Below are 27,170 nucleotides of genomic sequence, written 5' to 3' on the forward strand. Positions count from 1 at the left end.
CTTTGTGCTCCCCCGGACCCTTTCTCCATTTATTCCAGCCCCCCGCCCCCCGCCAACGCAACAAAGGAGGTCAGTCCGGGGAGCTGAGGGGGGCAGCTTGGGGCCGAGGGCCGGGGGAGGGGGCCGCCCGCTTCGACAGGCAAGAGACCTCACTCCCAGCGAAGGCTACCACTGATCCGCTTCGGGATCCTAGGAAAACCCTCTCCTTCGGTAGGACTGGAGACACGTCTCCCTCTCCCCAGCCCACCCCGGGAAGAAACGGGGAGGGACATGTAAGGCAGGCTGCCTCCCCAGAGATGTTGGCAGAGGCCCGCGTGTTCACGGTGCTCACCCGTTCACCCGGAGGGCCAGCGGGGCCGTCGCCTCCAGAGTTGCCCTAGGAAGGGAGGGACACAGAAAAAACAGCTTCACCACGATGATCTTTATTATCACTGCCTGTGACAGAACACTGGCCCGTGACGTCACGGGACGTCAGTCACACACGGCACACGGCACAGGCGCGGGTCACCAGGACTTCCAGGAAAGGGCAGAGGGCGCCAGCCGCCGATCCACGCTCCCAAAGGCCACCTGTCTTGTCATCAGACCCTGAGCTGCTATCCACGGGGCTGTGACATTTCCCCGAGAAGAGCCCCCTGCGGGGGGACAAAGGCCACGCTCCCACCAGGAAGTGTGTCGAAAAGTCACATGGCGATAGGACCCAGGCATCTGCCCCGGGGCCCCCACAAGCGGTGACAACGGCTGTGCCGTGGTATCACTCGCTCGTGCAGGGGAGCGTTAATCCCTGTACGGAAACGTGGGACACACCGGCACTCAGCGCGGGAGAATGTTCTGTACCCCCCGGTGGACACATCCCACTAGCCGGGGGGCCAGCTCTGCACCCCAGCCGAGCAGAAGGCCCACGTCCCTCGGTGGGAGCGCACTTTGGAATGGCGTCCCGGCCGAACGGGGAGGGCCTGCTTGGCTGTCACACGTTTCCACGCTGAGAAAACGGGAGGAGGGGACGTAAGGGACAGGCTCGGGCTCTCCCTCTGAGGCAGGAGGTAGAAACGGGCCCTCCCCACCAGAACCGGATGGTGGGGTACCCTGATGGCTCAGCACTTGTGCAAAGCCTGGAGGCCCGGTCCCCTAAGGCTGCGGAGGTCCCAGTGTGGGGTGGCCCTTCCCGCCACGGCTCCGTCGGGGCTGAGGCACGTGATGCAACTCAACCTGACCTGTCCGAGGGCTGCTGGCCCGGCTCCTTCTTAAATACCCTCAAGCAAACTTCCTTTTTTTTCTCCCAACAAAAAGGCCACGGATCACCCACAGGTGCTCCACGTGTGGGTGGCGTGGCTGACGCCCCAGAAGTTGCTGAAAACCTACCTTGGGGCCGGGCTTCCCAGTGATGCCCCGGGGGCCCCGTTCGCCCCTCGGACCCTGCACGGGGGGGAGAGAGGAAAGGTGAGCTCGAATCCTCCCAGCCCTGGACACCTCCCTCCCCCTCCCACCGAGCATGCCCCCTGCAACGTGCTCCCGCTTCTGGAAGCCCAGAGGGTGGTTACCGTCGGGCCTCGCTGCCCCCGTGGTCCTGGCTTCCCAGGTGTGCCCTAGAACCAGAGAAAGAAGCGGCTGGTCAGTCACTTGCCAGAGACCCCTGCCACGGCCTGGGTGGTGGCCCTCTCCTGGGTTACGGGGAGAGAGCTCGGAAACAGAAGCCGGGAAGGTCTGCTCTCCTTGTCTGTGCTTCTCCAGGAGATTTTTCAGGCCGAGGGGACTTCACTGCACATTCGATACACAGAGCTTTGTGTTTCCTCACAGGCCTGTAGAAATCCAATTTTCTCCCTGCAGTCTGATGGATGTTTACTGCCCTATCTGGTTTCCTTTCCGCAAGCATCAACACCCCCCACTTCTCCTCCCGCCCGCCCTCTCCCTCCCTTTCTCCATCTCTCTCAGCGGCGGGGGCGAGGGGGATCATTACCGCAACCCCTTTCATACATAATTTACTTTTGCTACAGTTCCGAATATTAGCCATTAAATTTTCAACAGGCTCCACAGTCAAGCAAACTTGCGGCTCCATATATAAATCATACACCCAAAGTCATCGGCTGCTCTTCTCGTAGAACTTAGACTCCTTTTTCTTGGCGGTGTTGTTTTGCATTTTCCAAACCACGGAAAACAGATGCGCCACATTTGTTTTTCTCGGAAGCAGAGCTTGGATAACGGGTAACCGCGGTTCACCCGCAGCGCGCGGAAGCAACGGGCGGACCGCCACCCCGGTGTCCCCACCGCCTCCCGATTCATCTTCCAGAACTTCATTCCGATTTCGAGCGACGAAGCCCAAGACGGAGCTGAGCCGCGAAGGCCACCTGCCGCACCGTCTCTCCCCAGCTTTGACTTGTTCGCTGCTGGAATCAAAACTGCTCTGTGCCGTCTGCCGTCTTGGAGCGAATTTAATACAACGGTTTACGGTGACGAGGTGATTATGTGTCCTTCCAACAATGCACTCTGGTTTCCCTGCTTTAATTACCTGGCGATAGCCTTTGGCTCCAAATAAATATTTGCATACGAACATTAATGCAACATCTGCTTTCTTCGCGCTGTTGGCTTTTACCAGCGTGGACGCCGGGCCAGCCCCGGCTACTTGTTGGCGTCCGTGGGTGCGTCCAGCCGCGCGTCTTCTCTGCCAAGTCCCACACCCGTGAGCCCGGGCACAGAGGGCAGGACCGAGGCTCAGCCCCGGCCTCCCGGGTGAGCCTGCTGCCCAAGGGTTTCCCTGTAAACTGAACCAGAGAGGGACGGACGCTGCTCAACAGGAACCGCCCCGTCCACGGTCTGCTTGGTGACTCGCCTGTGAGCGCCTGTCCTCATGTCCTCACGGGGGACGCGCAGACAGTCCCAGAAACGGCCCTGCTCCGGCCGAGAAGCCAAGCACAGGTGCATCTCTGGACTCCGGCCTCCCGGGCCCCTCAGCCACCAGCCCCGCAGAGCCGCCCTCCCGGTCCGCAGATGGCTCAGGAGCGGCGGGAGCAGGCACCACGGAACCCCTGCCTGTGTCCCTCTCCTCCATGATTTCCAACTGGGACTCTCAGGGATGACATTTTCAATGTGGCTGGTGCCTTCAGTCACGTGGCAAGACGGACCATGCCCCATGGGGGTGGCCTTGAGGCCCCGGGGACGCCACCCTTTCGCCCCCACCACCTGTTCACCGTCCCCTTGTCTCTCCCCCCCCCCCCACTCTGCCCCCTGCTCAGGCCTCAGTCCTTTGTCCCGGGCATCTGTGAGGCCCAGCCCACCTCCGCCCCTCCAGGCTGTCCCTGAGCCCTCCCTACCTCTGCAGTCAACCGCCCCCCCTTCCCCAGCACATCTGGTTTGTCCCTGAGCACGCTCCGCCATCCGCCACACCATCTGCTTTACAGACTTGCTCCCTGTCCCCACCCTTGGAAGGCAAGTTCCACGAGGGCAGGGATCTGGGCTTCTGTGGCTCTGTCCCCAGGGCTCCAAGAGCACCTGACATGTGGGGACAGGGGAGGTGCTCAACTAATGCCATTTGGATGGAGGGAGGGCTGCGTGGATGGACGGATGGAGGGAGGGAGGGAGGGAGGGACACAGTGACAGGCTGGCAAGAATGACCCCATAACTTGGTCTGGAAGGGTCAGCGAGCCAGCCGGATTGCCAGAATCGGCGATCAAGGAAGAGTTGCAAACCACCAGGGCACCGGGAAGGTCACTGTCACTGGGAAAAAATTTCTTCTTCCTTTCCTGGGGAAGGTTCCAGAATAAAGACATCTCTCTCAGGAGATATGTGGGGGGGGACAGACGTGCATAATTCCGGGGTTCCTCTCCCGTGCAGGGATGTGGGTCCTCAGTCGCCCCCGGGGAGGGCGTGGGGAGCCCATGAGCTGAGCCGTGAATGGTCCAGGTCTCCTGACAGGACGTGCTCGTGAAACTGTAGCCATCTGTGTGGTTCACTTGTGTGCAGGGCCATCTCGGATGCTTCCCAGGGATGGACTTGGCCTTTTCCTCTAGATCCCATGTCCTCCGCTTGCCTCTGTGCCCCCAACACCCGGGAGGGGCACAGGGAATATTTCTCCCACGATATGCGCGAACGTGCTTGCCGGTCCTACTTGGCCCTTGCCCAAGCCGTTGCCTTTTGTAAAAGTTGACATCGTTGTCCTCAGGGCCTGCCCCCACCAAGGTGGCCTCCGAATACAGCAACCACCACAGGCAGCTTGGAAAAGCCCCGTAAATTCCCAGCATAGTTTCCTTGCGTCTCTGCTTCAGGTCCTGGGAACCAGGAGCCAAACATCACAAGAGCAAAGCTTCTGGACCCATGCTCCCCCGTTCCGCAACCACATCTGTTTTCGGTGGCGTCCCTGGTGACCCCCAGCACCGACGCATGGGGATAACGGCCCGTGGGGCTTGGGGGGGGGGTACCCGGGCATCTCTCTGCCCCTCTGAGCTCAGGAAGCTGAGTAGCTCTACAGGGGCAGGGAGAGAGGAGCGGGGCTTGGGCCCGAGTGCCGGCCCTAGGGCGCCGGCCAGGCCTCCACGGCCCCACGCGACCCATCCCGACGGGGCCTTGATCCCTGGCCCCAGCGGGCTCCTCCACGGACAGGGGCTGTGGCCAAATCACACGACCAAATGCCGAACATCGCGGCCCCTCTAGGAGAGTCTCGCCGCGAGCTGGTGTCAAAGGTCAGGAGGCCACCACCAGCACAGAAGCCACTCCCTTATCACCCCCATGCTTCCCGGACCCTGGCCCACCCTTCACAGCGGCCTCTGTGAGTATTCCAGAGGGCAGCTTTCCCCAAAGGCGTCCGTCAGACTCTCTCTGGAGGTCAGACAGACAGGTAGGGAGGCGGATGGGTACACGGACAGCGACAGACAAGGAAGAGCCAGACAGACACGCTCGCAGAGGCACAGACACAGGATGTACGTGCAGGTGAACAGGTAGATGCGCGTGGAGATCAGGTCCAGCTGCAGATGACGACAGTGTCCCCGTGCTCACGCCGTCTCCTCGCACTGAGGGCAGTTCCCCGTTTTCTATCTACCTCAGGCATCGGGCACGTACACGTTTGTTTACACGGGTTGGGCTGGCTTGAGGTCTCTCTCCGTTTTTCGGGAGAGCTCACCGTCTCTGCTCAGACGCGGTGAGGACAGATCGGGGCAGGGGTCTCTCTGGGAAGACGCAGCCCTCCTGTGCCAGGAGCAACAGCGTGGGCGCAGGGGAATGGGCCGGGCCTGTCCCAGTTCCCGCAAAAGCGGCAGTCCTTCCTCCGAGGTCTGGGGTCCTCCCCGCCCCAAGGTACACCCTGCACACGTCTCGCAACCCGGCCTCTCTGCCCCCACATGCCTGTGGACAACCAGCTCAGAACTGAACGACCAAGAGGACCCCCTCGATCCTGCGTCCCGGGCGGCAATGCTCAGAGAGCGCCCTGTAATTTCCCCGACAGAAGGCCTGGAGCAGGGGGCGGTCAGGGCGGTGTGGGGGGCGTGGCTTCCTCAGCCCAGCCCTTCAGAACGCCACTGTCCATGGTGACAACGGAGTGAACCACAGCATCGGGCACCGGGCAGGTGCCCTGGGGCAACGGCAGCTTGGGAATGACGAGGGGGGGAAGAGCTTCCTGAATTTGGACCGGCAGGGTAGGCAACACGCTCCTTTTTTCTCCTTCCCTTCCTTTAAAAATTCGCCCGGAAGGAAAGGCCCTCGGGTTGAAAGACTCGGGTTTCGCTCACGGCCTGAGGAGCTGTCGGGGTCGCGGTGTCGGTCAGAAAGCATGCCCTCCCCTCCCGCCGCTGCCCTGCAGCCCACCACCACCCAGCCCCGTGTGCGGGGAGTCTCCAGCGCTTGGTGCTGAAGGCCACGGGCTTAAGGTCCGCCATGTGGAAAGCGGTTTGGGCAGCAAAGTGGGTGAGAGCAAACAGGGCGTGCCAGAAAATGCACCCGTTGAATACCAAGGCAGTGGAGCGAGCCACCTGACCGGAGGCCAGGCTGTCCTTACCCTGCCGCCCTTCTCTCCGTTGGCACCAGGAAAGCCGGGAAATCCGATAGAACCCTGAAAGAGAGGTGACTCATAAGGAAGCACGAGAGCTGGGCCAGAGAATCAGCTGTGCTGCGTGTGCCAGCAGCAGCTTACGGTTCACGGCCTCAGACACGAGCTCCACCGACCCACCCCCGACCCACCCCCTCACCCCCCACCCATCCATCCACCCACCTTCTACCCTTCCATCCATCCATCCATCCGTCCGTCCGTCCGCCCACCCATCCACTCACTCACCCACCCAACCATCCAGCTACCCATCTACCCATCTACCCATACATCCATCCCATCCAACTATCCACCTACCCCTCCATCCACTCAGCCAACCATCCATCCGTTCTGCCCAACCATATGCCCACCACCCCGCCCCCAGCCAGCCATCCACCCATCTAACTATCCACCAATCTGTCCACCCACTCAAACACCATCCATCCATCCATCCATCCAACCATCTGTCCATTCAACCAGCCATCCACTCACCCATCCATCCGTCTAACCATCCGCCTATACAAACGTCAACCGCCCACCCACCAACCCACCATTCGCCATCCATCCGTCACCCACTCGCTCAAGAAATATTTCCTAGGCATCTCATAGAGTCCAAATCTAAAAACCAAAGCTGAGTCTTAACCACACTTCCCCCTTCTCCCCCTCTGAACACTCATGTCTTCAAATGCTGGTATCTGCGAAGAACAGGGCACACAGGTTCCTGAGAATGAACCGGAAGGGATGTGTGGATCTCACATTCATGACATTTTGTTTGCTGCGTCTTGTTGTCATGTTTTGTTATCTTCCCAGAACACCTCTAAATAAAGCATGGCGGCTTGTAGAGTGAGAAGTTAATGCAAATCTATGCACTGGCTCTAACAACTAACAGCTTTTTAATTCTAGAAACCTACGAGGGGCACGTAGACAAAAGAGACACTTGGGGACTTTGATGTGGGTAATATCCAGACAGCTACGACGTGAGCTTCCCCGTGACACTCGGGCACTTCCCGTGCCCGTGGGAGGTGGCTACTGTCTTCAGCGGGCCTCGACTCTCCGGTGGCTAAAAATCCTGACCTGAATGTGCGCTCAGACCATGAAAAGTTCGCGAATTTCCAAACCTTGCACCCCTACGTCCACCTGCCAATCCAGGCAGGAGACTGCCCCGGACACCTGGGTGCAGGTCCCACAGAGCTCAGTGCGGGTGCTGGGACACGGTGGCATGTCCAGACACTCCTGAGGACCTTGAAAACTGCCAGGCGGGGCGCCTGAGTGGCTCAGTCCCTTAAGCGTCTGACTTGGCTTGGGCTCAGGTCACAATCTCACAGTTGCACGGGGTCAAGCCCTGCGTCAGGCTCTGCACTGGCAGCATGAGGCCTGCTTGGGATTCTCTCTCTCCCTCTCTCTGTCCTTTCCCTGCTGGCACTGTCTCTGTCTCTCTCTAAATTAATTAATTTAAAAAAAACTGCCAGGCAGCTCAAAGTTTTATTCCCTTGCCTTCCGAGGACACTGCCTGAACTTGGCCCACACACCCCCGGACTTCTCTCCTCTCCTCCCCTCAGAGGACATATACTTCAGGACAAAAGGCCTGTCCGTCAGCCCCTCTTGCTCCAAGACGCGGGGGGCACGGCCACGTCACAGCCGCACTCAGCACGCTACTGGGGGACCCCGAACAAATTCCCGTTTCACTGCAAACTGCCTCCCCGCATACGGGGCGAGGGCCCACCCGCCCCAAGTGGATATTAGCATTCCACGGGAAGGACTGCTGATTCCTCAGCCAGAATGGAAATATCCAGGGGGACAGGCAGCCCACGGGGCCCTTCCCGGGAACGAGCCTGAGCCTGGGAGCCTGGAAAGGCGCTGAAGCCGGGGAGGCAGAACGACGCAAGCAAAGCCGGGAGAGACAGGAACTCTCCTGCACCGCTAATTATGTCTCCGGTGCAGACAGCTGGTTATTTTTTAAGGAAGAACCATGAATAATAAAAGGTGAGTTTTGGGGAAAAAAATAACGTGTTAAATGATTTCCAAGGCCTGGAGGAGATGTTTCACTTAAAGCAGAACATGATTTCATGGAAGGAAGGTTTCATCTCCCTTTACGCTGTTATGAGCAAATAACCTTCAAATCTCCAGTGCGGAGCAGAGGTGAGAGAGGCTTCACGAGTCCTCGGTGCAGAGACAGCAGCGGGCAGAGGTGCAGGGGACGCCTCGCCTCGCAAGGCCCTCGGCTCAGGCTGGCTCTGCCCCCTTCTCCGGAAGGCCCGACTGCCAGCCCCTCCTTCCAACCGAACCAGGCTAACGCGCAGGCTGTGGCCAGGGCAGAGCCTGGGGGAGACAGCTGGGGCGACGCTGGGTTTCGCCACAGCAGCCTCCCCCGGGGCCGTGGGTGTCCGAACACCCGATACTCTCATTAAGTTACCTTGGGCCCTTGTCTTCCCGGGTAACCTGGTAATCCCGGCACTCCGAGTTTTCCCTGGGGAAAAAGAAGGGGCTGTGTTATCTGGCCAGCACCTTACCTCTCCATCCACTTTCTCCCAGCCGAGAAAGGACACGGAGAGGCCGCTGCCTGCCCCCTGGGAAGCCGTCTCCCCCGAAAATCCCTGCCCGGACGGGAGGCAGGAGGAGACACGGCCATGGCTGAGGCAAATCTCCAACGGAGGAACTCTTTATCTGTGAGATTCTGTCGAGCCCTTTTGTAAAAGAGTCCTCGGGGCGAGACAGGGCGGATGTCTGGTGCACCCTGAGCGCCCGTTCCTGGGCCAGCGCCACAGCAGGGGGCAGGGGGGCAGGGGGCACAGGTGTAAGGACAGGGGCCTGTGGAGAGTCCCTGCATGAAAGATGATGCCCTGGGTGCCGGGGCTCGGTCCCCAGGCTCTGGGGCACCCGGAGGAAGGAGCCCTCTCAGGGCACTGGCCTGGCAAGGTGCTCAGAGAGACCTAGCTCGGGACAAGGAAAGGACTGGCCTAGCAACGGACGAATTCGCCAGGAAGGGTGGCCAGGGTGCCGGGGGAGCACATGGGACAGGACCCGACTCAGATTACACCTGGCCCCATCTGGGGGCTTCAGCCCGGCAGAGTCACCAGCCTGGCCACCCAAGGCCGTCAGAAGGGTCTGTCCCCGGGAAGCAGTGAGCATCCTTCCCGTCACATACCTTCTCCCCAGGGGGTCCCAGAGGACCCGGGTCGCCGTTTGGACCTCCACGACCCTTCGGGCCTTCGGGGCCATCTTCTCCTCTGGGACCAGGGGGGCCGATCTCCCCCTGCAGGTCAGAAAAGAGAAGGTGAGGAAGAACCCCCAGTCTCCACCCCCCACCACATGACTCCCATGGCCGTTCTGGGCCCGAGAGTCCGGGTCCCAGGTCAGATCTTGGGGTAGGAGCCGCCTCGCCCGCTTGGCGCACCAGGCGGCCTCAAGAGCACGGCACCCGCTCCTGTCCGACGAGACGGGAGCACCGCGGCGCAAGCTATGGGGCTCTGCTGAACGGCCACGCCGCCCCTCTGCACAGCGGTGGGAAGTTCCTTCTCCAGGCTGCACGCTCCTGCTTCTCCAAATGAGTCCCTCTCGGTTGAGGCGACTTTGGTTAACCCCGGAGCTCTCAACCGCTCCTTGCCCAAATAGATCAGGACAACCTGTGCGCAGGACGGTGCCTTTTTCCTCGAAGCAGGGATGGGATGCAGCCCCCGCCGCCCAGCGGTCTGGGCCTGGCAGGCACACAGGAGACCACGTGACGTGTCCCAGAGACGGAAGGGTCCTCAACGCTGCCCCAACCAACTTCGCCGCGGTCCAGCCTGGGCCCGGACACGACCGGGGGTCTGGGGGCTTGCCGAGGTCCACGGCAGCGCCGGCCCGGCCTCTGAGCACCGCCCCCCCCCCCCCCCCGTCCCCCCCGGCCCTCTGCTCACTGCCAGGTCTCGCTCTGATCACTGGCTTCCAGCGGCAGCTGGAAGACAGCCGTACCCCCCACAGCAACGATGGGTGTCCCACGGGACACGAAGGACCAATAACTTCCTTACTCGAAATGTCCAGTGTGTCCGCGGGCCCAGGACTCTCGGTCCCTAAGAAATGTTCTTCCAACAAAAGGACCCTTCACACATTAACTGAGCACCTAGGAAAGGTCACGCTCGGGGCAGAAGTTTCTCCGCTCCCTGGCTGAGGAAGTGTCCCTGCCGCCAGTCCCACCCTCACCCAATTCCAACGGCAGGCCTGCCCGCGGAGCCTGGAGTGTGACCGCCGGACATCCTTTGTGCAATCTCTTTCAGAGATGGACCCTCGTGATGTGGACCCCGAGCGTGTGCACGGCATTGTCAGAGGCAGAATAAAAAGGACGTTCGCCAGCCAGAGAGAGAGAGGCCCCTCAGATGTGGGGCAGAGTCCCGTCACCATGGAGAAAGTTCTAGAAGGGCTGTCTTTAGCAGGAACATAACTGGGACACGACTGTGAAATGAATCTCTCTCTTTCGTTCCTCCGCCTTTGATAGAGGCCAAGATTGCCTCTGCCTTTTTAGTCTGTGACACGGCGCCAGGCGCGTGGGGCTCTCCGGGGCTGGCACGTTCTGAAAAGGCACCTGCAGGCCAGCTTTGCCGGGGAACAGTTACGGCAGCCGCACGGCGGCCGACAGCCGTCTGTCCAGGTGCGCGTCCAGCTGCCGCCACAGCTGTGCCCACGCGGGTGGCTCGGGCACCTCCCGCCCTCCTGCCAGGGGCCTGCGCTCACTCTCAAGGGGGTCGGGGCCCTTCAAAGTGTCCGCGCCCTGGCGGTGGCGGCCGGCCGACGACCCGGAACCTTCCTCCCGCTTCATCTGCTCTGCCCTCTCCCCACTTAGAGGAAGACACAGCCAGCAGCTTTCTGCCGGGCGCCTGCCGTGGGAGCCAAGCCCATCCCCCTGCAGCACGAGCAGCTTCCTCGGGCGGGGAGGTAAATTATTCATTAAAAAGCAACTGCTGTCTTGCAGCTTCTGATGCCCGAGCATGAGATTACAGAACACAGGAGCTGCTCGGGGTCCGAAAATCACAGGAGGATGCTCGGGGGACCGAGATGCCGTCGGGGCGGGCAGGGACCCCGGCCCTCCCGGGTCGGACGGCATTTCTGCAGCCCCCTCCCTCCGTCTCTTCCGAGCCAAGTGAGGCGCTCTGCCATCCCGAGTGTCGGCCGCAAAAAGACAAGTCCCCACGGACCCCCTGGGCAGGGAGGGTCAGGGCACAGGGCAGAGGGGCCAGGTGACCCCAGGTGACCCCAGTGACCGGGTGTTCACGCCAGGCGAGAGCCGCCTTGGCTCCGAGCGGGAAGCTGAAGGCCAGTGGGGGGACAAGCACAGAGCCAAGCCCCTGGGCTCCCAGCTGTTCCTCCCTGCGGGCCGAGAGCCCCCCCCCACCCCCCGCAGAGGCGTCACCTTCGTTAGGAGAAGCTGTCCTGCGGCCCCGAACGCCGCAGCCCTCCCCTGGCCTCCCACCCCCAGCCCCGACCCCCGCCAGCACCCCAAAACACTCACCCGATCGCCCTTGATTCCCATGTCGCCTTTAAACCCAGGAAAGCCGTCTTCACCCTGACAAAGGACAAGGCAGCGCCTGGGTCGGCACGAAAGAGCCCACCTCCGGGGCGGCTGGCCCCCCTCCCCCCACGACTCCGCACACAGCCCCCAGCCCAGAGCCCCTGTCGCCACACAAGCGCTGGGCGTGCCGGGCGGGGGGGTTCCGAGAGTGAGTCCGGTCCCTCGTGAAGGGCGCCCCTCTAACCCTCTGTAGTCGTGGGGTCAAGCTCGTGGTCCGCCGCCCCCACCCCCACACCCCTGCACCCCGCACAGCTGTGCACAGCTGGTCCCCGCTGGGGCCCAGTAGCCGCTGACGGGCGAGCACCGGGGCGGGGCTGGAGGGAGGACGCCCCAGAGAAGCCGGCCGCCACGGTGGGCCCCACAGACCGGCCCAGCAAGAGCTGGAGGGGACGGAAGGGCCCAGGGCTCGGGCAGTCTGGCTGCGGGGCAGCCCTCAGTGACACAGTCCTGCACCCTCCAGGCCAGGGGGACACATTCCTGCTATTCGCGTATTTGGGGATCCACAAGGGTCAGGGACTGCCGTGCGCTCGAGTCCCCACGCAGACAAGCACAGACACCCTCAGGTACTTGCACGGGGCGGCCTGGCTCGCCCTCCCTCTCCATCCAGGCCCGGCGTCCTGACCTCGTTTGCCCATCGGGGGGCCTGGTCCTGAGCCCCAGGCCGGCCGGGAGCTGGTACGCAGAGGGAGGCAGTTTTCTGGGACTTGGTGCGAACTCGTTTCTCCCCAGCCCGCAGTGCGTGTCCGCTGTCCGGTGATATGCCGGGGACTCACCCACAGCGGCCTCGGGCTCTAGGTCCCAGGAGGCTCTCCTCACCCCCACCCCGCAGGCTGCCCCCCCGGGGGCCCTCAGAGGGGCGGTGACTCTCCTGGAGAAGAGGCCTTCCCCGTCAGAACTCGCTCAGGTAGCCCTGTCTCTGGCTAAAGGACAAAAGTGATGGGACAAATGTGGCAAAACCTGGGGCTCTGGGGAGCCCCCGCCAACGGGATGAGGGGAGTTGAGGGAGCCGGGAGCTGCCGGTGGGGACCTCGTCTGTCCCGCGGGGAGTGTGCCCGGCCCTGACCCCGAGGGCCCTCAGTCCCCACGCTTCCAGGGGCCACAGGATGACGGCTCAGGGGTCTGCCTTCCTCCGCTGGCTCTCCAGGGGGAACCGAGGCAGTGTGCGTGCGCCTGCTCCCCCAGGCTGAGCACGGAGACGGGGCCGAGGCTGAGCCATCGCCATAGCACAGAGGGCCCAGCGTCCGCGCCGTCCCTGTCCAGCGTGGCCACGTGAGGAGCCAGCTCAGGGACGGGAACAGGCAGATGCCGCGGGGAAGGAGCCGTGCCGGGCGCGGCCGGGGGGCACGGCGACACCTCTTTCCCTCAGCGCCTGGCTCTGCTCCAGCCTGAGGGGCCGCCCAGGGAAGAACACCCAGCACCCCAATGGCCCCGTTGTCCAGCTGCCTTGCGAGGCATCCGCCTGGGGTGTCCGCTGGCCTCTGCGGGTGAGCGGCGAGCCTTGGCCTTGGCCGTGGGTGGGGGGTGCCAAGCCCCCGACCCTCAGCCCCGCCAGGAGGTGCGCCCACAGCCTGCCCTTTTGCATACAGTCTGTCCCGCGGGGGGGATCACATCCCTCCACACTCAGAGGCCACATGAGCCTCAGCAGCTGTTAGGGCTGCCACGGAAGGAGCCACCCAGCCGGCCACCAGCTCTGTGGCAGGAAGAGGCGGGGGGCACTCACCTTCTCGCCCTTGGTGCCTTTCAGACCGCGGATGCCATCAGCTCCCTGGGCAAACACGAAGGGAAGAGAGTGAGTCGGGTGGGTCGGAGCCTCTCCTGAGCTCTCGAAAGGGAAGGGTCGAAGCCCCAAATACCAGGAGGGCTGAGTGCGCAGCCCCCCAACCCACACAAGCTCCCTCACGCTCCCAGTCTCCGAGGGAGGACCCTGCAGGCTCTCCTCATGCCTACGTGAGCCCTGCCTCCCTGCCTCCCCCCACCAAGGATTCCCAGATGTCCCCCGCTGACATCTGCCCTCTTCCAGAAACATCCATCTCTCTGAGGTCTGGGGAGCCGGTGGGACGTGAGGCCTCAGCATGGCTCTGGAATCGGGCAGACTGCTCGTGGCCTCTGACGTCCCAGGTGCCTAGTGCCTCGGTTTCCTCATTTGGGAAGTGGGGGTGACAACAACCACTGCCCTGTTACTGCTGGTGGGAGGGGGATGCAGACGAGCCCTCAGGACAGTGCCCGGCACATAGTTGGTGCTCAAAACACAACAGCTGTGTGCTGTCTGGCCGCTGTCATTCTGTATTATTATTACTGACATGCGACAGTAGGCAACAGCTCATCAAACTGACTGATAGAATGGCACCAGTGCCACTGAACGCCAGCTCAGGACAGATCTCTGCGCCAGACCAGAACTGTAAGGGTGGGACACACCCTCTTTCCTCTGAGCACCCCCCCCCCGCCCCCCGCCACGCTAGCACCTTGCCCAGACCAGGTAAGTCCACCTGTGGAGTGGAGGGAACTGGCCACAGCCTCGGCCCTCCGAGCAGGGAGCAGACACCGACCGCGGCCAGCTGCCCACGGGACCCCGGAGAGAGGCCAGGCCTCCCATCTGGTTCCAGCAGAGGCGGCGGGCAGGGCAGCTGGGCCACCTCGCGGGGACCCTCGGGCTGCCAGACGCCCTCTGGTGGCAAGAACTGCGCACAGAGTGTTAAGCCTTTTTCCAGGAACTGAGGAGAAGCCCTAAGAAAAGCTGGAGCCAGGCGCTGAGAGCTGGGCCGGGCCTGGGCTGCACGGCCTCCCCCGGGCGGGAGCGGGGGCGGCGACCACCCCCTAGATGCACCCCGGGCTCCAGTGGCCCCAGGCGGCCAGATGCCTCGGGACAGAGGGGAGGTGCGGTTACCCCCACACCTCGATGCCCTGGGGGCTCTGGCACCAGCTTCCTCCCTCTTGCCATGCTGGCGGGGTGGGCTTCCTGTGCCCACGCCCTCCCAGACCCAAAGTCCTACCATTTCCCGACCCAGGTCAGAGGCCAGGGGAACGCGGCCCAGGAGACCCAACAGACCAGATCTCTCGGCCACGGCACGGCTGACATCTGGGGCTGGGTCACAGGGGCTGCCCTGCGCACAGCATCCCTGACCCCCCACCCGTTGCGTGACGGTAGTCTCTCCCCCCAAGTTGTGACAGTCAAAAAGGTCTCCAGATGTCCCCCGGGGGGCACGAATCGGCCCTGGGCCTGCCGTCCCTCAGGCTGCGGACTCCACTGTCATTTTCAAAAGCACAGGAAATGAGAATGCATGTCTCCAGCGAAAAGAGCGTTCAGCCCCACTTTTCCTCCCACTCCCTGCTTCCAAGTCTAACTGGATCGCTCGCGGCCTGAATGAATTTTAATCAGATAGACAAGATAAGAGCATTCCCCATAAACATTTTAAAGCAAACACCTTTTAGCTCACAGACACAGCATTATGCAATTAGCCGTGTACAGAGCCAGCAGACACTTTTGCGACAAGAATTTATAAAATAAACACGCACAGAGCTCACATAATCGGCATTTCTGCCACACAGGCAATCCTGATAAAACTCACAAGGCGTGCTGGTAAGAGCCCGCTTCAGGGAGAAACCTGCCCTGCCTCGGGCCCCCGGCCCCCGGCCCCCGGCCCCCCGCCCCCGGGAAGTCCGTCTGCCCTCGGGCCCTCGGAACATCGGGATTCCGGGGAAATGCCGTCGGGCCCCTCGGGGTCTGGCACGGGGCGCTTGGTGCGGAATAAGCAAGTTCTGGGTTGAGTCCCGACCGAGGCATCGATTTTAGGGTAACTTGGGGCAAGGTGCTGAAAACTGAGGTTTTGGATTCTCCATCCCCCACACCGCAGGCCAGCCACACACGTCCGAGGGGCAGAAACGCCCAGGAGGATGAAGCGCGGTCAACGGTGCGGACCGAGCACAGGAGCTGAGGGGCGTGTCCACGCAAATCCCTCAGGCTGGGCTACTTGCGTTTGTGTATATATTTATACGTTTCCCTTCACGTCAAGTTGAAGTCATTTGGGAACAAAGTGAGCCGTTGGCTTTTCTAAGGCCTCAGCATCACCTAGAGCTTTCAGACGCTACGGAGGAAAGAACACCTCCCCCCCCCCCCGCCCCCGAACACGTTCCTCAGGGCACATCCCTCTCCGTATAAATGTGCCCCAGGTGCCCAGACAGCGACATGACTGGAAATTAAATCACACAACTCAAAGCAAACCCGGTTAGCTGTGACGGAACAGGCGGGCCTGTGTTTTGGGCATCGCTCTGGAGCTCCGTGCCCCCGTTTGACAAGGTTCCAGAGCCCCTTGGCACCGCAAACACGACTGCGGGTAAGTGGACACCTCCCACGAGCATCTCGCCAGCACTCGGTCTCCCGGGTGTTATCCATGGGGACGGACTCTCTCGCTCCGGATGTGCAAATGGCCCGGAAGGGACGTTTCTGAGTTTCCCCGGGGAAAGAGGGACAGGCTGTTCCCCTTGGCTGAGGCGTGTACCCGTGCGGCGCCTGGGAGGGGGCGGGCACTGGGTGATAGCTAGAGCAGCGTCCCGACCGACGGACAGGCGGCCACCGCCCTGACGCCTACGTCGTCACAGACGCACCGGAGCTGTCCCCTGCTCCGGGATCAGCCCCTCCTGGCCCTGGCTGGCCACTCCCTCGCCTGTCCCAGCCCCCTGTCCCGGGATCCCACCTTTCCCTCAGGAGCGCGGGGGGACCAGGACTGCTGCGCCCGCAATCCCAGCCTTGGCCTCCAGGAGGGCGCGAAGCTGCCAGAACCTCACCTTGACTCCTCGGGGACCCGGATAGCCGATGGGGCCCTGGGGGCCGGGTGGACCCTGAAACGAAAGGGGAAAGACCGTCAGCTCCATCTGGGGTGTGGTCGTGCCCGGTCCGCTCTGGGTCCTCCCACAACAGCTGGAAAGCTCCCGTCCCAGCAGCCAATTCCTCATGCTCTATGCGGAGCGGACCCCGCACATTGGACCCTTGGAGGGGCTCCCACTGGACGGGGGACGCCTGCTGTGTCTCCTGCTGAGGCTTTTGCCGGGGACCGAGGTGCGGCCGCCGCCCAGAGGTTCGGGAGTGCGAGGGGGGCCGTGAGATGGGGAGGGGCCCTGCTGCTTCGGGCTGCCCTTAAAGAAGTGCGCCCCCAGCAGAGGCACCTTGGGTGACGGGGGAGAGCTTCCGGCTGGGAGAAGGGGACGAGGGCTGACCGTCTGGGGAAGGGAGCCCTTGACAGCGTGAGGGCCTTGCTGACCACTCACTGCCCCGGCTCCCCGAGCAGGTGCGGGCCTGGGGAGGGCCGGGAACATGAAGGGACGGAGAGGCCGACTTCTGCCACAGACAGGGCGGCGGGCAAGTCCCTGGGGGCCAGGCCACCTCGAAACTCCATCCCGGCCTCAAAGCCCCACGTCCTGGCCCCCAAACAAACGAGGGCAATAGGTCAGCAGGAGCCCCCGGCCGAGAACCTGCACAGTCACCCAGCTTGCGTGTGGCCAAGGTCACGGCGGTGCCTGCACCCCCATGTGCGGTAACTGAGGTGGGGAGGGGTCACCGGGGACTTAGGCGGAGGTCCCTGCCGCCCCAGGCCAGGACCCCGGGGCACAGACAGCAGACCAAGGGCACAGTCGTCTCTGCTCACTCTCTTCTGAACCCACCTGGCCTCCTTTCTCTCCTGGAGGGCCTTCCTTGCCAGGGTGCCCCTGTCAGGAGAGAGAAGGCATTAGGCAGCGGCCGCCCCCCACCCCTGTCTTCAAATGTGGGAGGGAGAGCCGGGCCCCTCCCATCGCCTTCCCCCCACACCCCCAAACACAAAACAGGAACCAGAGAGGCAGGAAGTCAAAGGCATCAGGCAGCTGGGCACGGAGGGCACTCACAGCCACGGGGCCCCGAGCCAGTCCTTCAGCCCTGACCCTCGGCTGCCCCATCTGTCACCTGGGAATGGTGGCAGGCCTGGCCACGACCCGGGGTGGCATGGAGGAGAACGTGCTGGGAAGCCCACAGGTGGGATCCAGGCACCATCATGTCACCTGACTGCACTCAGCCCGCCCCCAGGTGCAGGTGAGCCGGGACAGTGACCACAGGGCATTTGCTCATCTCCTGGCATGAAAGCTTCTGTGCCAAACAAGGACGGATGAAGCGGGACAGGGGGTCTGGACATCTGGCTTCCCGGAAGGGCAGGTGCCATGCTGTCTGCAGGACACAGACTCTTTCACGTCGGGGATGGCAGGCTGGTGCTGAGGTGGAGGCCACGCCCTGTCATTCGACTGGCGTCCCAGCACGTCCCCAGGTCTGTGTGCAAATGCCTCCCAGCCTCCCGGGTGGCACGTGCCAAAGAAGAGGACCTACTCCCACAATACAGGTTTGGAACCAACCCCAGTAGAAATGGTTATGGCCCCCGGGTCACTGCCCCGTCTACCCGAGCCCCAAGCAATTCAGTTCTCGGGAACGCGAACTCTCTGACTTTCCAACCCGGGTCAGTCACTAGGTTTAGGCCGTTGAGTTCCTGAGGCAAACACAGACAATGACAGCAGAAAGAGACACACTTCGCCGAGGACACTGGCAGGGCGCTGACTCTCGACCTGGTTACGTCCGACCCACAGTGTGGTCTTGGGGAAGTCACTTGCCCTCTCTGGGCCTCCACCTCCTCATGGGTCAAAGGAGAGGGTGGGCCAGGTGCTCTCTCAGCTTGCGTGTTCTAGAACGCAGCAGCATTACGGGCACCGACATCTGGTCCCTTTGAGTAAATGATTTGTGCGTCTACCTTCTGATCTTTACTAGTCACGTGCTTGGATTTGACACCGTTGCAAATAGCCCGCCCCGAAGTGCAAAGCAAGGACCCCACCGCGAGGTCCTTCTGCAGGGTGGGGGGCGCCCTTAGGGAGCCGCGCCCCCGCCTTTGAGGGAAATCGGGCACCAGATGGACCACACCTGATGCTCTGGCCCGCGGGGGCCACACCACCCGCCACACCGCCTTTCAGAAACAAGGCTCATGGCTCCAACCCCTCACGTGGCAGAGCTGGACCCCAACAGTGCCAAGGAGAAGGTGACCTGCTTTAGGGTGACCAGGAACGGGTGGGTCCTGTCCCCTCTCTGCCACATGGGCTCTCTGGAGCTTCCATCAACCACAGACGTTTTTCTGTTAAGGAACCGTGCGAACAGGGAGGGCAGGTGTGGATGCGTGAGCCCCGGGCTCTGGGTGCCACACACGCTGGGGACAGAGCCACACTGGTCGCTCAGAGAACGAGCAAGGCCCTTCCACACGGTGCTGTCCTCGCTCACGGGGCGGCAGGGACAGAGTCCCTGCAGGGACTGCCAAGAGCCGGTCTGAAAAGCGCTCTGGACTGCGCCCGGCAGCGAGCGCGTGGGCCACTCACGTCGGCGGTTATCGGAATTATTAGCATTATTTGAATTGAGGCCAAATTTCTTTACCTCCGTTGTAAGTTGCGTCTATAGAATGAGAGTAACTGTGGGGACAGCTCAAAGCTCACTTAAAAACGTGGGAGCAGGGGCGCCTGACGGCTCGGTGGGTTGAGCGTCCGACTTCGGCTCGGGTCATGATCTCACAGCTCGGGAGTTGGAGCCCCGCGTCGGGCTCTGTGCTGACGGCTCAGAACCTGCTCGGGATTCTCTGTCTCTCTCTCTCTCTGCCCCTCCCCCGCTCACATTCACTTTCAAAATAAATAAGCGTTAAAAAAAAAAGTTCCAAACAATGTGCCAACAAACAATGAAAGGAAATACACCAGACTAAGAGACTGATTTTTCCGCAGTGAAAAGCCGGCCATTTTCCGTTCCCTTCTACGCGTTTGCGTTTTTCCAATGCTCTATAACGAGCACTGCTCATATGATAGAAAAATAATAAGGCTTAAATTATTTGTATTTGATGTTTCTCTGGTTAAAAAAGTAATATATGCTCCTTGGAGACAATCAGGCAAGTGGGAAAGGAGACGAAGTCCCTCGTAACCTCACCGCCCGCGGCAACGCCAGCTAATCGCGTGACGTGGCTCCTCTGTTCCGTCTTACGCACACACGCGCCAAACGCACCACGTGGTATATTTTTAATGTCATTTTACGTGTTGGGCCTGTCCTCATGTCACAGAACACTCGCCCAGAGTTGGTTCTTACTGGCTCCGTAATACTCCTTCGAACCATAACTCACGTCCCCATCGCCCCGTTGTGAGCTCTCCGGGATGATTTAACAACACGCTTCAGTGCGCGTCTGCTCCGAAACGCTCCCTCCTTCCGAAGGGCTTTAAATCAACCTTCCTTTCTGCAGCCGAGGCCAGACCCAACCAACTCGAGGGAAGAAGGGAAGAAAACCCTCTCCTGTTCGGAGCGTGTGCTTTCATCTCTCTGTTCCTGCAAATTCACGTACAACAACAGGCACCTGTTCCCCTTCGCGTCTTTAGCGTTAAGCACCTTCAGTGAGCAGCTCGCACGGCCATGGTCGGACGGGCCGCCGTGCGCTCATATTTCAAGTTTAAGTGTTTGCTGGGGGGGTGGCAAGTGCAAAGTCTAGGACAGGCAGCCCACGGCTCCATGGGCTCGGGGCGGGGGTGGGGGGCAGTCTTCGAGGTCTAAGTAGGAAGGAGCCTGGACCCCTCAGGGTCTCTGGAGCATCAGGGTGTCATTTTGGGGACACGGGGTCTCCGGGGCAGAAGCAGTCAGGTCAGGGAGGTGGGGGCCTGCAGCCCGCCCCACTCCCCAGCACTGTCTGCCCCATAGGGCTGCGGGCCTGGCCCGTGACGGACGCCCTGCACACAGGAAAACGCGTGCAAGGAGATGCACCCACCTGCCATCGGTGGGGTAAGCGTGGGGGTGGGATCAGAGTGGCTTCCATTTTGTCGTTTTTTTCATCTATTTTGCTAATTTTCCGTAACAAGTTATTTTACAGTCAGGAGACGAAATGCAGCGCGAACGTCAATTAAGAGAGGTAAGCGACCACTGCATCCACACCGCCAAACGCGTGGAACACGGGAGGCCGCGGGAGGCCCGGGGCGGCTTGCGTGGGGCGGGCGGTGACCGGCCGCTGGCTCAGCCTGGGACGGGGCGACTGCTGGTGTGTGATACCCTGGATCCCGCCATTCTCAGCCCCGAAAAGGGAAGCTGTACCTTAAACAGTCCCCAGTTAATTGCTAACGTACTGAGCTCTTGCTTAGGTTTGACCAGCATTATTAGAACGATAAGATACGCCGTGTCTGAAATAAATGGTTCAGATAGTCCTATTTCTGGAAATGTGCTATGTCTGCAGTATCACCTGAATCCTCCAAAAAAAAAGGCGAAACCAGAAATCCCACCAGCAGCTTGCAAAGAGGGCGGTGGGTACAGATGGATACACACACACACACACACACACACACACACACACACACACCTCGAACGTGTGCCACCTCCCCACCCCTCCCTCTGCCAGCTCAGCCACAGGCTGACTTGTCACTGGCTCCCTATTTCGAGGCGGTCCCTAATCTGGCTCCACAGCTGCGCTCACACATGGCCAACGCACTGCTTAATACCCTCCTTCGCAGTGTGTGATGGCTAAAAATACACTCAGCGCGCGCTGTCCTTCCCTTCAAACACCAGCGACACGGGGAACGGCTCGGAGCCCAGCCCAGCCCTCCTCGGGGTTGGAAATGCAGGCTGGGTTCTGGTCCTTAAACAGCGCTCCCAACAAATAACTCCTTCTCCTAGTCGTGTAGTTTCCACCCCTTGATCGGAACCCGTCATGGAAAAGTGCGTCCAGAGCCCCATAATCGCTGGGCCACCAGTCACACAATCAGCCGGGTCTTTCTTTATCAGTGGAGGTGGGAGAGAGGAGACAGGAAGGGGTGCCTCACCGCAACCGGGGGCGAGGGACGAGGGGCGAGGGGGGCGGCCGCTGGCCTGGGCTCTCCATCCCTGGGGGCACACGGGGCAGGCAGTGCTGAAGGGGTGAGGTGGGCAGGGTACTCACCGGGGGTCCGTCAGCACCGGGCATTCCTGGCAGGCCTGGTTTCCCCAGGGGACCCTAGAACAAACCAGAGACCCCCTGAGCCCTGGGGCCACCTCTTCCCTAGGCCGACCCCAAGGGCACTTCCCGACATTTCCGCTCAAAGAACATTTGTTGAAAGGGATGCTCAGAGGCACCGAACGCCCCCTGGCACGGGAGCTTCCGGCAACCGAACCCCCCCAAAGGAGAGGACCCTCCCCCTCTGCTGCTTCCTGGGCCTGCGGTTTTGCCAGTGGAACAAAATCACCCCACGTGGAGGCAGGAGGGCTTCTCAGCTGGTGCCCAGCTGTGTGCGCTACTGAGAACCACACCTCGGAGGTGGCCCCGCCGTCAGCCGAGGGCCCGCGCTCGCGGAAAGATCTGGGGTTGAGCACGAGCTCGGCAAGTGCTCCAGTGGCCCTGTTCTCCCCCAGCACCTAGGACTCAGCGGGGGCCCGGATGCAGATGGGGGGGGGCGGTTTGCCAGATTTAGCAAGAACGACACGGAAAGCAAACAACAACACAACAAGACTTCAGGCTGACAACAAACAGTCAAATTTGACCGAGCGCCCTTTCTGGTCCTGAATCCGGCAACGCTCCGCACAGCTAGACAATGGATGGATGAGTGAATGAATGAACTTATGATCAGTGACGGACAAAGGTCCCCGATCTCCCCCGGTCTCCTTTCCCGCGTGCGCAGGGCCCTGAGCTTCCCTGGCTCTGGGAAAAGAATAGAATCACGCACAAGCTGGGGATGGACCGCCACTTCCGCGGCCTGGGCTGCGGTGGGGGGAGCTCCCCAGGGGCCGGAACGCACCCCGTGGGCAGGTGGGGGCGTCCCTATACCAGCACAGCCACTCACCTTTTCCCCTGGAGGACCGATTGCACCCTGGGGGCCTGGGAGACCCTAGGAGAGGAAGGCAAGATCAGGGGACTGGCCGGCTCCGGGCTCCTCCCTGCCACCCGTCCACCTTCCCTGCACCCTCTCCCTCATCTGGGATGACTCCGTTCTAGGTCACACGTAGGCTGCCGGTCCCTTGGGGCCCAGGACACGCCACCGAGACCCGCACCCCCCCGCTGGCCGCTGCTCACTCACCTGGGCACCTGGATTGCCCTGTTGTCCCGGGGGGCCGGGCTCTCCCTGGGGGCCCTAGAGGAAACACAAGCAAGGCACTGATGGGGACTCTGGAGGGCAGGCAGGTGCCCACCACCAGCGTCAGAAGAGGATGCCCAGACGGGAAGAAGCAGGCGGCCCCGTGGCAGAGAGGAAGCAGGCCTGGGCACCTGCAAGGATCCCCAACGCTGACCCGGACGTGAGGGGCACCCAGTCGTCTCTGCCGGGACACCCAGACAGCCGCCAGGAAGGAGCGACCGTGAAAGGAAGCGACCAGAAAGTACTCTACTTGGTGGAAAACTCCCAAGACGTCGCGCTAAAGTCTCCCGGTAGAGCCAGGGGACCTATCTTTCGCTGGGCCTGGCTCACAGTAAGTGCTCGTCACTGGAGCACAGGGCGGGGAGACAGACAGCTCCCTCCGCACCTGCACAGACACGGTCTGGCTCCGGTCGGAATAAGCACGGCCGCCAGCTCTCCCGCTCAGACTCCACCTGGACCCAGGGCTCAGGGCTGTGCCCTCCACCTCGGATCCCCTTCCGGTTTGACGGTAACAGTGGGCGTCAGACCCCCAAGACTTACCACATTTCCTTTCGGACCTGGTTGGCCATCCATACCCGTCACACCCTGGATGGCGTTGGAAAGAAAATAACAGAGTGCTGAAGAATCAACCACAGTCACAGGGAAAATCCCACCCAGCTCTGCTCGGCGTCCTGCCCTCACCGTGTCGGGGGACGGCAAACCTACTGGGGAGGGGCAGGGGTTGATATTAAAGAATCCTGCAGGCTCGATCGGCCAGGGGTCAATGGAGCTGTCGGGCCCGAGCATTGGGTGGGCCAGGCCCGGAGAAGCCGCCCACCGGGACAGGGCCCCGACAGGACCATGGGCTACTTGCTTCCAGAACTTTCCAGAAGCCGCTTAGAGTGCCTTCAAAGGAGAAAATGAGGCAACCTGGCGACCGTTTAAAACAGCACGTGTCGCGTGAGAAGGAGAAGCTGTACGGCCCACCGGCCTCTGTGCCTCCTCCTGCAAACCCACGCCTGCGGAGGGCTCTGCCTGCCTAGGAGCCCCAGAGCCCCGGCGACACCTCGACCAGCCCCGGGCAAGTGTCCGAGCGGGACAGACGTGCAGAGGTGACAGGCCTTACCGGAGGTCCAGGAGGGCCCGGGGGTCCCTTTGGCCCCAACAGACCACGCGGCCCCTGCAAGAGGAAAGGGCAAAGGACTGTTCACACTTGGCCAAGAACCCGGCGCCGGCCCTGCCCCAGGCAAGCCCCGCAGCCCCACCCCCACCCCCAGAGTGTTGGCAGCAACGCAGCTGTCCACACGTCCCGGGAAGCACGGGCAGCACCCGTCCTCGCCCGTGACACCTCCTCAGCCGCCCCACCTCTCCACCCGCTCTGGGAAGCAGGGGCGGGTGCATGGAACGAACCGGCAGCTTAGACAAGGGATCAAGGGGCACCTTCAGAGCAAGGGGAGCCTTTCAGCTCAATGGCGCCCTTTCACACTCGCTCGGGGCAGGTACACACAAAAGCTCTCCCAGCGGAGGCCACGAAGATACTCCACTGCACGGAACGCTTTTGTCCACGTCTCGTTACCGGCTCCCTCTGCGCAGTGACAGGTGACTGCATTTCTGCCACCGGAGGGTGGAGGGAGGAGGAACTAGTTCTCTGATGGGGACGTCGTGACCAAAGGCAGAGCTGAAGCACGGGGCTCGGGGTTTTTTTCTGGGGCGCCACTAAGGCCCAGAGCTCAACCCCTCCCCCCTCCGCAGCAAAGGTCACGTGTGGGGACGGCCCGTGTGCACGTGGAGGGACACAGCCCCAAGGCAGCGCCGTTCCCAGCACGGTTCATGAGATTCAGAAGGTAACACAGCAGAGGCGTCGCCCGTCACCCGAAGGAGCCCCATCCTGAACCTCACGCTTGCCCCTCTCCTGGGGGGATTGTCCAGCCTTTAACCAAGGCACGAGTGCCCTGAATTCTGACGGAAACTCCTGAGACTCGGCAGAAGAGGGCTCCTTCCCACACTCAGTGCCACTTAACTATCCCTGTCGTTATTTAAAAACCTAGCCCTGTAAATGCTTTCTAGAAGTTACTAACCCGCAAGGTGACGCTTCGGCGTGTGTTAAGGAGGGGACTGCGTAATGGATCCTCCTTAGAGGCGAATCAGGCATCCAGGGCATAACTTAGTCCCCGGTGAATGTGGGAGCCCAAGCCCAGGCTCTCTCCGCGTACCGCTTGCAAGGTTCTCCTCAATTAACGTCGCCAGATGCATACCGCCGTGGCGACGCGGGCAACAAAAATGAGCCATTTCAGAAGTAACCACGGGTGAGATGTAAACGGTGTCCTTTGTCACTGAGGAAGTTTGCTTGGGCCCTAAGAGAACTCGGCTTCGGGAAAAGAGCCGTTTGCTGCCATGGCAGGACCACCCTGATGCAAGGCTCCACTTTGGGGAAGTGTAGACATCAGAAGGGACGGTAAACCGTCTGATTAGTCACCACAACTGCTGCTGGACACTTGCCTGGTGCACTCTGGGCGTCCACCTATGCCTACAGCCTGGACACCCGCCATGATGGCCCTGCACATCCACCATGATGGCCTTGGACACCCGCCATGATGGCCCTGCACATCCACCATGATGGCCTTGGACACCCGCCATGATGGCCCTAGGACACCCGCCATGATAGCCCTGCATATCCACCATGATGGCCTTGGACACCCACCACGATGGCCCTAGGACACCCGCCATGATGGCCCTGCACATCCACCATGATGGCCTTGGACACCCACCATGATGGCCCTAGGACACCCGCCATGATGGTCCTGGACATCCACCATGCCTGCAGCCTGGATACGCACCATGATGGCCCTGCACATCCACCATGATGGCCTTGGACACCCACCACGATGGCCCTAGGACACCCGCCACGATGGCCCTGCACATCCACCATGATGGCCTTGGACACCCACCATGATGGCCCTAGGACACCCGCCATGATGGTCCTGGACATCCACCATGCCTGCAGCCTGGATACGCACCATGATGGCCCTGCACATCCACCATGATGGCCTTGGACACCCACCACGATGGCCCTAGGACACCCGCCATGATGGCCCTGCACATCCACCATGATGGCCTTGGACACCCACCATGATGGCCCTAGGACACCCGCCATGATGGTCCTGGACATCCACCATGCCTGCAGCCTGGATACGCACCATGATGGCCCTGCACATCCACTATGATGGCCTTGGACACCCACCACGATGGCCCTAGGACACCCGCCATGATGGCCCTGCACATCCACCATGCCTTCAGCCTGGATACGCACCATGATGGCCCTGCATATCTGTCATAATGGCCCTGTACATCCACCACAATGACCCTGGACACACGCCATGATGGCCCTGGACACCCACCATGATGGCTCTGGACATCCTCCATGATGGCACTGGACATCTGCCATGATGTCTCTGAACACCGCCATGATGGCCCTACACAACTGCCAGGATGGCCCTACACACCCGCCATGATAGCCCTGGACACCTGCCAGTATGGCCCTATACATCCACCATGATGGTCCTGGACATCTGCCATGATGGCCGTGGACACCCACCATGAGGACACTGGACACCCCCCACGCCTGCAGCCTGGAGCTCCAACCACAGCCCTCCAGGTCTCGTCTTCTTCCCCTGGGGAAGGCCATATTTGCCCTACCAGCCTTCTTTTCCTTGCTCAAGAAACCCCCAGATGTCTCTGTTTCAAGGCTGACCTCCCCTCTAATTTATGCTCTGGGCTGGTCCCTGGTTCCACCCAGAGCGGTCTCCTCCAGCAGCCCGTCACCACGCAGAGGAGAGAGAAGCCCACCCGAACAGGACTTACGGGTTCCCCGGGCAGCCCTCTGGGCCCGACTTCTCCATCATCACCCTGTGGGGGAGAAAAGAGGCAGGATTTTAGGGACACATTCTGAAGCCTGGACAGAGAGGCAACATGCCTTCCCGCTGTGTGGAAGGACTCTCTGGCCCGGGGCTGCTTCAGCCTCTGCCGGATCTACTAGTCCGGCCCCAGCCGGGAAGGCCCGAGTGTCCCCACCCCCGGGGAAGCTTCAGGGAACTGGGGGGATCCGAGGCCCTGGGGCGCTCTGCTCAGGAGCTCACACACCACAGCCCCAGTGAGGAGAAGGCTGCACAGAAACATCAGGGCAGCCAAGAATCTGGTGACCTCGACGGGTCGTGATAGGAATAAAAGATAGAATGATACGCGGTAGACTGAGACGGAAAACAGGTGGCTGGGTGGGGAGGGAGGGAGATGGCAGATGACAGGGAGGGAGGGAGGGAGGGAGGGAGGGAGCGAGAGAGGGAAATGATAGGAGCGTGAACGACGGAGGCTGCGTTGGAAGGGGTCACGGACAATCGCCAGACCCCTCGGGCCAACGCCCAGTAGCCTAACCTCTCTCTCTGCCCGGGCCCTACATGCGGCCTCTTCCTTCCAGCTGCAGAAGGAAATGCTGTCCTGGCTCCAAAGGTTCCAGATCAGGAGCTGCCATCGGCA

At 61.5% G+C, this 27,170-nt stretch overlaps 1 protein-coding gene across 2 annotated transcripts in view; it reads right to left on the reverse strand.

Moving 5' to 3' along the window:
* COL5A1 (collagen type V alpha 1 chain) overlaps window positions 1–27,170 on the reverse strand; it is a 149,121-nt gene that overhangs the window by 38,387 nt on the left and 83,564 nt on the right. For both annotated transcript variants that reach the window (XM_042914277.1, XM_042914276.1), the window contains exons 20-35: window positions 26,502–26,546; window positions 23,767–23,820; window positions 23,202–23,246; window positions 22,605–22,658; window positions 22,371–22,415; window positions 21,494–21,547; window positions 17,202–17,246; window positions 16,329–16,382; window positions 13,267–13,311; window positions 11,487–11,540; window positions 9,150–9,257; window positions 8,418–8,471; window positions 5,978–6,031; window positions 1,539–1,583; window positions 1,360–1,413; window positions 332–376 (exon numbers count right to left, since the gene is read on the reverse strand). In XM_042914277.1, the coding sequence (XP_042770211.1) occupies window positions 332–376; window positions 1,360–1,413; window positions 1,539–1,583; window positions 5,978–6,031; window positions 8,418–8,471; window positions 9,150–9,257; window positions 11,487–11,540; window positions 13,267–13,311; window positions 16,329–16,382; window positions 17,202–17,246; window positions 21,494–21,547; window positions 22,371–22,415; window positions 22,605–22,658; window positions 23,202–23,246; window positions 23,767–23,820; window positions 26,502–26,546 (855 nt within the window). The remainder of the gene's footprint in view (window positions 1–331; window positions 377–1,359; window positions 1,414–1,538; window positions 1,584–5,977; window positions 6,032–8,417; window positions 8,472–9,149; window positions 9,258–11,486; window positions 11,541–13,266; window positions 13,312–16,328; window positions 16,383–17,201; window positions 17,247–21,493; window positions 21,548–22,370; window positions 22,416–22,604; window positions 22,659–23,201; window positions 23,247–23,766; window positions 23,821–26,501; window positions 26,547–27,170) is intronic.

Source organism: Panthera leo, chromosome D4 (assembly GCF_018350215.1).
Source record: "Panthera leo isolate Ple1 chromosome D4, P.leo_Ple1_pat1.1, whole genome shotgun sequence".
In the NCBI taxonomy this organism is placed as follows: Eukaryota; Metazoa; Chordata; class Mammalia; order Carnivora; family Felidae; genus Panthera; species Panthera leo.